The sequence below is a fragment of the Hoplias malabaricus genome, chromosome 3 (genome assembly GCF_029633855.1).
Source record: "Hoplias malabaricus isolate fHopMal1 chromosome 3, fHopMal1.hap1, whole genome shotgun sequence".
Taxonomy (NCBI): domain Eukaryota; kingdom Metazoa; phylum Chordata; class Actinopteri; order Characiformes; family Erythrinidae; genus Hoplias; species Hoplias malabaricus.
This window is the reverse complement of record NC_089802.1, coordinates 70,686,832-70,697,213: the sequence shown is the minus strand read 5'-3', so window position 1 is coordinate 70,697,213 and position 10,382 is coordinate 70,686,832. Positions and strand designations below refer to the sequence as shown.

Below are 10,382 nucleotides of genomic sequence, written 5' to 3'. Positions count from 1 at the left end.
GCATAATTTCAGTGCAAAAAAAAAATCAGTGCTAAAAATTCAAAGGTGGTAATATTTCAAAGTCTGATGAGACAAATTTGCTTCCATAGAATAGCCCTTAATACTAGTGAGCTTCATAACAATTAAAGACAAAATTATTTTCTTCAGTGGTGACCTAAAATCTGACAATTTGCAAAGATTTGTACTCTTCTTACACATTTTTAATGTTTTCTGTGAATATTTCTCTTTTTATTTATTTTTTTCCTCGAGTTATTATCATTTGCATGTAGTTATTTAGGTGTGATAATTGCGTTTTGGTGCGTTCCACAATGTTATAGACTTGTTATACAGCCTCCGAACACTAGAGGGCAGAGGAGCCCTGAGAGGTGCTGCAGTGTTTTTCAGCTGTATCTCTATGTTTCTTTGATATTTGGACAGAAGAGCTCCGTAAACTCTGTTAAACATTTATGCAGGTGAGAGATAACGGCTATAAAAGTTTCCTCAAAGTCTCCACAGCGACAGCAGAAAGGTTTGATCTGGTCGCTCAGGCCCGGAGCTGGACTTGACCCTCGAAGCAAACAGCAAAACGACAGGATTTAATAAAGCAAAGAGCCGGGTTCGTTTCCAGAACAGAGGTGTGAAGCGAATTCTGTGTATTTTGCCAGCGGCGTGAAATAAAAATAATGCCATTCACTCTTTGTATTCTTAGAGCGCCCTGCCTCTGTTCTGCGTTTAAAGATTTGCGTTAGCGGAGAAAGCTGACTTTATCTCTGATGTACAGACTGATTGAGGCTAATGACAGGAGGTTTTTACTTGTTTTATGTTTTTTGACATAACTATTTTCCTGTTTTTCTTTCTATTTTAGTCATTCATCATGAAAACCTCAAAAGAAGCAGTTCATGCCGCCGTTAAGGAGTTCCTGACTTTCGTTAACCGTGGAGTTTCGCCGTATCACGGTAAAAATAGCGGCCCTTTATGAACAACGTATACAGTAAGGTTATTAATACAGGTATTTACACAATGTATCAGGTTTATAAGACATTCCTTTAGTTTAACAACGCATTCTCTCATTTTAATAAACTTTTACCTCAAAGACTTGTTCAGTGAAAATCATTTTTTTAGCATTTTTACAAACGTGTGTGGTGTTTGTTTATAGGCTGGAAACGTGTAGAAATTTATCATGCACAAAAAAAGCAGTCAGTAACATAACTGAGCATTTTGGAGCTGCCACGTAACAAAGATTTTCAAAAGATATTCAGACAGTCAGGGTTTCTTACATCATAAACCCAAGAAACCAATCTCTTCAGACTGTGGGTCTGGGATGTTGAGCTGCTGGTCAGCGTTGAAGGAGTAAGTGGAGAGAGAGGCAGCTACTAATTGCAAATTCAAAACCTCTTTTAGGGCAATAGGGAATGTTTTTCTTGGAAATAACTACAAAATATTTAATTCTGCAGACTTTGGTGGAATGGATGACCTGAGGGTGGTTTTAAGTGCTCCATGCCTTCTTACGTATCACTTATTATAGGGAACTGCTTATTACTATAAGGCAATGAGCATATAATGCTTGTATGACCTTGGTAGAAAGGCATTAAATGAAATGTTGCAATCTGGAGCAGCTACAAGTACATTTTCAGTCACCATACCTAATGTCAAGTGGAGTAGCAATCAATACCCTTGGGATGGGATCCATAATAATTCAACATTATGACCAGATGAAAGTAATGTTTTTGAGGCTGAATGTCATTATCTCCAAACTGTTCCAGCAAAAGATGCAAACCCTTCCAAGAAATGTACGAGCTGTTAATGAATCAAAGGAGGACAAACTTAACGGTTATAGCTTACATTTCAGAAGGACTGATGATTCAGCATGTGCCCACAAATTATTGGCTGTTTATTATCTTTTTTTTTCCTCCATATTTTTTCTGTTGGTGACAGCTCCTGGACTATTTTGCTGTCCAGATCTCACACCTCTATTTTGTTTAAGACCAAAAGTAGCACAAAAGAGAAGAACATTGCCGATCAGACTTTAGCTTTTTAGCTTATAGATGCTGGATTGCACTACATTTTCTGTAAAAATTTCAGTTCTTTGGGGGTTTTAGGTCCTGATGCTTTATTCATGTATTACTACATTATAGTTACTTTTACCTGAGTGTGGTTATAGGCTTTTGTATGTATGTATCTCTAGTTTTAGTCTCAGTATGTTGTGATTATGTGTAGTTGAGGGAAATTATGATAGGTGTTGCATTTGATTAGGAAACATGTAAAAATTATGACGTCACTGCACTGTAGTATCTAGAGTTTCTTAAGAGGGTGTCTTTGAAATTGATTCTCTTTAGTAGACCTTTAGAAACCTTTTGTAGGTCATGAACCATATACTCAAGATTACCTTTGACTTGACCCATGTTTAATAGCTGAAAGATTAATCATTTGGTTGAAGTGATTCGATTCGTCTGACTCGATTATCGAAATGAATGTTTAAAGGTTTTCAGTTTTCAAATTGCAGAAGAAGCAGTTTTAATTATAGCCAACATGATCAAGAACAATATAGAAAGGTACAATTAAACACTGCTGTATATGTGTCAACTATAAGCAACTATAAACTAAAGCACAACTATATGACGTTCTGATGCAATTGAAATTTTAAAAATAATAATAAAATTATTTCCCCCAAGTTATTCATGATTAATGTACATAACTAAAGCTTGCCAAGTTTAGCCATTTGTTATTATCTAAAATAACATCACAGAGATTCATTACTATCTGCAATGCTACTCTTATTTATTGTCTCTCACCATCCATTATGTCTGTCTTGTCTTTTTTAGTGGTGGAAGAGTGCAAGACTCGTCTATTAAATGCTGGCTTCACAGAGCTGAAAGAGTCTGAACACTGGGACATCAAGCCAGCAAACAAGGTATGTATGTGTGTCTGTGCGTGGTTGTGGGGTGGGGTGGGGTTGTGCTTGTGTATTTTTATGCATCGTATCTGCTTTTCTTCAGAGCTGCTCTCTGCAGACATTCGCACACATCATATTGGCACATCTAATAAAGCACTTCTCATCTAGTAATCTTTAGCTGCGCTGTCTTGATACAAGTATGCCCCATTGACCTTTCAGCAGAAATATGATGAGGTTTATATAGCTAGTTAAGTGTGTATATTACATCTCAAGTACAAGGTGTATCATATTTTTATCTGTTTATTAAATTGCTTGTCATGATTGTGAAGTTTCTATCTTCATTTTTGTCTGTTATTAATTTTATATCCTAAATATTTATTATGAACAGACAAATATAAATGCTCAAAATGAAAAGGAATATTATACACACACATCAGTATTGAAGGGTGTGAACATTTCTTATGAATGAAATACAAGGATATTTCTCTGGCAGTAATGATATATTGCATTTCACTGCTTTAAACAGTATTGCCATACAAGATGTGTGCTCTCCATGCACATGGTATATTTGCATGATTCCTTTGTAATACTCTATTTATTCCTACAAAATTGTAATCCATACTACAACTACTAATGCTGTAGTAGAACTTTTACAAAGCATTTTTGAAAGTTCTGTTTCTGAATACATATGACGACAAAATGTGCATTATATAATGTATTGTATTTTGAAACTGCTTGTATTTTGTTTTGCACAGTACTTTGTGACTCGAAACTATTCCACAGTCATCGCTTTTGCAGTAGGGGGCCAGTACAAACCTGGCAATGGCTTCTCCATTATCGGAGCTCATACAGACAGCCCCTGCCTGAGGGTGAGAATGAGCCACTCTTTTTTGGCAAACTTATTTTCATTTAGTTTTTCTTTGACTTTCCTCGTACTTAAGCGGTGGATTTTCTGATATATGAACTCTTCTGTAATATCTCCTCAGTAATGAATTTTTCATTAATAAACAGAGTAAAAACATAGCGTCCTAGTCATGAGAACACTCTAACTTGTCTTGTAGACCATGCTGCGAATAGTATTTTAAGATTCCTGTTTACGTGCATGAATTATCAGGTGAAGCCTCGCTCTAAGAAGACCAGGCTCGGCTGTCTGCAGGTCGGTGTGGAGTGTTATGGGGGAGGAATCTGGAACACGTGGTTCGACCGGGATCTGACAGTTGCGGGTCGTGTCATGGTCAAGGTACACAATCTGATTAGATACACACACACTATCAATTATACAGCATCTCGGAGTGCCTGGTTTATGAGTGTACTCAAATACTAAAGCTTAATCATCATATTTTCTTGCTGTGTAGAGTGGCGATAAACTGGTGCATCGTCTAGTGCATGTCCAGCGGCCCATCTTGAGGATCCCTCACCTGGCCATTCATCTACAGAGAGACATCAATGACTCCTTTGGCCCCAACAAGGAGAACCACCTGTGGGTCTTCCAAATGGAGGGAGGATGGCTAAAATCAGGAGAATTAGTGAGGTGGAAATTGAGTGGGTTTTAGTACTGTGCAATTCAGGCCTTTAATTGCACATTGTGTATGCATTTCAGAGTACCTTTCCTGGCAACAGCAGTTCAGGAGGAGCTGGAGACAGGCTCTGCTGCCTCTGGTGATGCCTGTAATGCAGAATCTACAGTAAGGCAATGTTTTTGAACATTTCTTTTAAAATGAAAGATACTGCTAGGGGAATGGTGTAGAATGGATGTTGGAATATTGCTGTGAGGTAGTGAAGTTTGAGGTTTAGTTTTGGATCACAGACACCACCCCAATTTATCCCAAATCTGTTGGATGGTACCTCATCACACCAAAGTATGACTTCCACTTTTCCACAGCCCAATGATGTGGGGCTTTATACCTCTCAGCCAACTCTTGGCAATGAGCATTGTGGATCTTGTGCTCAAAAAAAGTCAATTTTCATTTCATGGTTTTCTATGGAGATTATGTAGGGTGTGCATCCTGAATTGAGTGACATTTTCCACAACGGGTGCTGTACTTCACTGATTATAAGATATAGTGCATATTTGGAGGTTGCAAGCTTGGATACATTTTTGGATAACATAATCAGTAATTGAAGACTCTAAACGTTTAGATAATTTGTACTGTCTCTGTTTTTGTTCTATAGCAAGAGAAGCATCACCCAGCTCTAATCCGGCTGCTAAGCAGGGAGCTGGGGGTCGAACCTGCTGCTCTGCTGGACTTTGAGCTCTGTCTAGCGGACACGCAGCCTGGGGTGAGTCCTGCTGCTCCCTGGCCTGAGAATATCACTGGGTGTATCACTGTTCACAGAGAAGATTAGAGGCTGCTGGTGTCTTGTGGGATCCTCCAGCAACAGCTAAGCTCCTGTCAGTTTGGCTAGTCTGTACTGTCTGAAGAAAATAAATTAGAGCGCACAAGAGGGTTCATTCCCAGGGCTATATCTCATGCTGTCTCTCTGCATTAATCTGAGTAATGGATTCATGCCAGCGTCCAATAATGTGCTCAGAATATTCAGTGCTGTAATCACTCTGACACATTCCTGTATTGAAAACATGTTGAGAATCAGTGCTGGTGAGAATTCATACTTGATGTGATATTGTCTTTTTAATGAATGCATGTAATCATGTTTGTGTTGGACTTTACAGACACTAGGCGGTGTGTATGAAGAGTTTATCTTCTCTCCACGCTTGGACAATCTTCACAGCTGCTTCTGCGCTCTGACGGTATATTTCATGTCTTTTATTAACCCTGACTGATTAAAGCACACACACACTCCCACAGTTAGCCTTCTCACATCTAAGGCATGCTGCTTTGTTATCTAAAAGCTTACTCAATGGTGCTTGCTAATCTCTTTCAGGCTCTGATAGATTCGAGCACAAGTAACTCTCTTGCCGCTGACCCGACTATCCGTATGATTACTCTCTACGACAATGAAGAGGTGAGGTGTTTCATTTCACCGTACAAAAACTTTTAATCGTTAGGCTGCTAAGTGTTATCAGAAGCCAAACCAGAGGGACCCACCCAGAGAACAAGGCCTATTCATGGGTTGCAGGTGACGTCACTGTGTACTCATTTTAAAATCATGGTCATTGCCCTTTTTATTTGCCCTTTTTTTTTTTTTTTTTCATTTTAAAATTAGGAACATATTAAAAAACTTATTTTGTGTGCAATACACAACTCAAAAACAGTGATGTTTAAATTGATTTATTGTTTCTTACAACTATTCTTCAGTTAGATGTTAAATTAAAGGAAAAGAAGTATGGATCCATTTATGTTTGTAAACAGAGCTCTGTTCCCCTGTGTCCATCAGTAGAGAGGGCTGTGTCCCAAATGATACCATACTCCCTACACAGCAGGGATCAGATTATTTACCCTGTATACATGTCTGGGGTGCCCTGTGAAGGACTGGCGCCCCCTCCAGGGTGTATTCCCGCCTTGCGCCCAATGATTCCAGGTAGGCTCTGGACCCCCCGCGACCCTAAAATTGGATAAGCGGTTACAGATAATGGATGGATGGATGGACATGTCTGGGGTCTTTAGTCTCTTACACGATTACGGAAGCTTGTATATGACTTGTGTATGAATTACTCATACAGATTCTGTCACAAGCGGAGAACTTTGTTGGAGTTTTAATGTGGTAACAGTTTTCCATTAAATCCTCTGACGATATTGAAATGAATATTTAGTGGTCAAAATATGATCAAAACATTTTAGAGTACTGACTTACATTATCTATGTCCTGAGAGTCTGCCCATTCGACTGATGTGTAATATGTACACAGTACGTAAACAACTTATAAGAACTGCAGTGGACTGTATGCGTGATCCAATGATCTCTCTGTGATGGTGTATTGTGGACAAATTCTTATCGTTCACAATCTGATATCGTCATATCACACACTCCTAGGGAGAGGACCAATGTATGAGATAAAGCTCTCCATCCTTCTCATCTGTTTATATTATTGCTGCATTCTGAAACCAAAATATTGGTACCCAATATGGCACCCACGCCAGACTCGCGTGACTGCAACCCATGGACAGTGCCTTGTTGTATTCCTAGCCATGGTTATACAGAAGCATAAAGCCAGTTTTATGTCATCGCTCCCATAATGTACATAAAGTTCTTGGAATGTACCTATAAATGATCCTACCTTTGCTCTTTGATTGGCAGGTGGGTTCAGAGAGTGCTCAGGGGGCTCAGTCTAACCTCACAGAGCTGATTCTGCGTCGTCTGGCGTCTACATCTGACAACCTCACTGCCTTCCAGGAAGCCATGCCCCTCTCCTTCATGATCAGCGCTGACATGGCCCATGCCGTGCACCCAAACTACCAGTTAGTCACTGTGGCAACCACTGCATCTCTATGGAAACCATTCAGTTACACCTGTGCTATTAGAGGTTAATGTAATCTTACATCAGGCATCACAGCACAGAGTAGACAGGACGTGATCAAGCTCTCACAGACAAAGCAGAATATCAGAATTGTCAGGTATAATTTGTGTGGTAGAATGTTTTAATGGCTTTTCCATCTATCATTTATCATCTATTGGTCTGGACAGAAACCTCTACATCACTTAATTAAGGGATATAGGAAACCTTCAGCATTCTGTCACGGTTTCTGCCTGTTATTACTGTGCTAAATTACTTTGATTGAAAGTTTTTCTTTGAAATGTTTTCATTCTGTTTATCGCATCCCACAGAGAGAAACATGAGGAGAATCACAGACCAGCTTTTCATAAGGTATTGAAACCTTCTTCAGACACAAGCGTATTGCCTATTTTTGTGTGTCTGTAGGTGTGTGTATATATTTAAAATATATTTTGTTTTTCTTTTTAAAACGTATGTTGGCATTAGTGACAGCAGGTTTATTGGATACTTAGCTCAAGATTACAATTGCCACTGAATTCACTAACGATAAGTTGTTTCCTCAGTCTTTCTGACTTTGTTCCTCATCCCCTGCCTGTTTACCTTTTTATACGTTCTGGTCTAGGGTCCAGTCATAAAGTTTAACAGTAACCAGCGATATGCCACCACTGCAGTAACAGCCTGTGTTATGAGAGAGGTTGCAGGGAAGGTGGATGTGCCTCTTCAGGTAATTCTCAGTCTGTTTTTATTCAAATGTAAATTCTCATATTTTTCTGTTCCCTCTCTTGCTGTTCCGTCTTTAATTGTTTTCATTTCTCTCATTTCTGTCCTCTAGAGCAGGGGTAGATCCAGTATTTGTCTAACATGTTTATTTATTTCTGCTCTGTGGACTGTCAAAACAAACTTGATAGATAAGCAACTGTCTACTAACTCAAACGTGGCAGTCAGAAAAGTCTAAGAAACTTAGGAATTGTGGAGCCTATATGAGCCTTTTGTAAGAGGTAGAATACATGATGGACAGAAGTGATTCAAATAGCTTCTGTTATTTGTTGGAAATTAGAAAGCAGTACATGGTTTTGATGTTCCCATGTCTGAGTATGAGTACATTAATATATTATCCTAGTATTTAGGCATTTTACCATCACTGAAATTAAAAAATAAGCATCTGAATGATTAAAAATTATTTCAGAATTTTCATATTAAAGTGTATTTGAAGATATATTGGAATAACTTTTAATTTGAAATCAATTATTTATGTCTTGAACTCAACTTTTGGCCCCGAAATTGGCCCTAAACAGAAAAAAAGAAGCAGAATTACCATCGCCATCTGGTCCTCATCCCAAGGCAAGATGCTAGGTGACATCTGATATATTTGCAAATAACTCCTCTGACTCAAGTGAGTGAGCCAGCGTGTTTCACTGAATGCTGCCCGAGTGCATGAACAGTTCTGCTAGCAACACATGCTCAAAGGAATCTGTGCCACAAACAGAGAATGGGTTCCCTCAAATATCAAATCAAGAATATTTCTACAGTAGACAGTTTGTGACACTGCAAAACACTGGCTTTTTCGAACAGTAGCATTGTTCAAACACTTGTGATTGACCTATGATCTGTCAAGAATATGGCTACAAAAATGTCATGAGTGGCTGTGTATGTTTTACCAGGATGTAATGGTTCGGAATGACAGTCCTTGTGGAACGACCATTGGGCCTATTTTGGCGGCCAGGTTAGGAATTCCAGTTCTGGATATTGGTGCACCACAGTTGGCCATGCACTCAATCAGGGAAATGTGCTGCACCTCAGGTGTCCTCCAGACCACCACACTCTTCAAGGTAATACTGCCTTCAGCCTGGGTCTGGGTGATGTGGGCAAAAAAGACACTATGTGTTATCCTTCATTCCATACTGATCGTTAGGTTATGTGATACACTCACTGCTGTGTCTGTTTAGATAATATTTCATCCAGAAATACCTCATGCAAAGTGATATATAAAAAGCCTTTGTTTCCTATAACAATTTTGATAGTTGTAGCACAAGGTCCTTTTGAACCACAAACTCCCACCTATCCTGCACGATGCTAACATTGTTTTTCAAGGGTTTTCCTGTGGTTTTTGCTAGGAATTTGTCTTTTTCTGTAAACGGAATCTCTATTAGTTAACAGCAAACTCATGTAACCCTTTCTCAATCATCTGCAGGGATTCTTTGAACTCTTCCCCTCCGTGAGGAGCAGGCTTGTGGTCGACTAGAGCGCTACCAGATGAGCATCACTGTCTGGAAAACTGACATCTGTTCACTTCATACTGTCTATCTCAGTTCTGATGTTCCTGCCTCCACAGATATTAAAACGGAGCTATGGAATATAAGGACTGTTCAATTACGCTCTTTTGAATCTACACCTGCTCAAGCAGAGAGTAATTTTTAAGCACACAATAAACATAAAACCTGATTTTACGACTCTAGTTTATATTCCATTAGTTTTCCCAGCTAGAACACACCTGAGTCATAGCATTCGCTAATTATTAAGCCCATAGTGAGTTAATTCAAGTGTGTTAGAGAGGGGGAAAAACAGTGAGGTCTGCATGTTCCAACTCCAGCCCTTCTGTTTTGTGCTGTTTCGAGTCTTTCTTCACGATAATTACATTATTTGCAGATGATCATGTCCTTTTTAAACCTGCATTAGATAAATTGGGCTCTAGTATTTGTCCAGTTGTGCCATGTGGGTGTAGGTTTCACTCTTAGGATCTCTTCACCTTGGTAGACTCTGACAGAGAATGGCAGAGTTTAAATCTACTTCCTGAATCCACACTAAGGAAAGTCTAAAATTTCTGGGAACATTAAACTGTAGATATACCAGCTATTACCTAAATAATGAGTCTGACACTGTTTAAAAGGTGGTGAGCCAGCATGGGTAAATGGAGCATAACCATAGTTAGTGCAGTGGTCCCCAACACTGGCCTTGAGCAGCCATCTTCCTATTACACTCCCTTACACACTTTTCTACTTCAGCATGTCAATCTGGGATAAGAAGGGCTTGATCATTTTGTGATAAACTAAAGCCAATATTGTAGGGCAGGGATTACAAAAAATCATGTAAGCCTGTGATTTCCTAAGACCACTGTTTT

At 39.1% G+C, this 10,382-nt stretch overlaps 1 protein-coding gene across 3 annotated transcripts; it reads left to right on the top strand.

Moving 5' to 3' along the window:
* Positions 1 to 328: 328 nt before the first annotated feature.
* Positions 329 to 9,723, top strand: dnpep (aspartyl aminopeptidase). Of its 3 annotated transcripts, none has more exons than XM_066665299.1 (15): positions 329 to 452; positions 845 to 935; positions 2,802 to 2,890; positions 3,628 to 3,741; positions 3,987 to 4,112; positions 4,228 to 4,352; positions 4,473 to 4,557; positions 5,045 to 5,152; positions 5,544 to 5,621; positions 5,756 to 5,836; positions 7,069 to 7,229; positions 7,597 to 7,636; positions 7,887 to 7,988; positions 8,926 to 9,093; positions 9,456 to 9,723. In XM_066665299.1, the coding sequence occupies exons 1-15, from the start codon at positions 447 to 449 to the stop codon at positions 9,504 to 9,506; spliced, it is 1,425 nt and encodes a 474-aa protein (XP_066521396.1). In that variant the 5' UTR covers positions 329 to 446; the 3' UTR covers positions 9,507 to 9,723. The 3 variants fall into 3 exon arrangements, with proteins under 3 accessions (XP_066521396.1, XP_066521397.1, XP_066521398.1); XM_066665300.1 differs by having other exon boundaries at positions 349 to 614; XM_066665301.1 differs by lacking the exon at positions 329 to 452 and having other exon boundaries at positions 873 to 988.
* The last annotated feature ends 659 nt before the right edge of the window (positions 9,724 to 10,382 follow it).

Coding starts and splice junctions, on each gene's coding strand:
- dnpep (XM_066665299.1), top strand. Junction 4,113..4,227: donor CGGGTCGTGTCATGGTCAAG/GTACACAATCTG, acceptor CTTGCTGTGTAG/AGTGGCGATAAACTGGTGCA. Junction 9,094..9,455: donor AGACCACCACACTCTTCAAG/GTAATACTGCCT, acceptor AATCATCTGCAG/GGATTCTTTGAACTCTTCCC.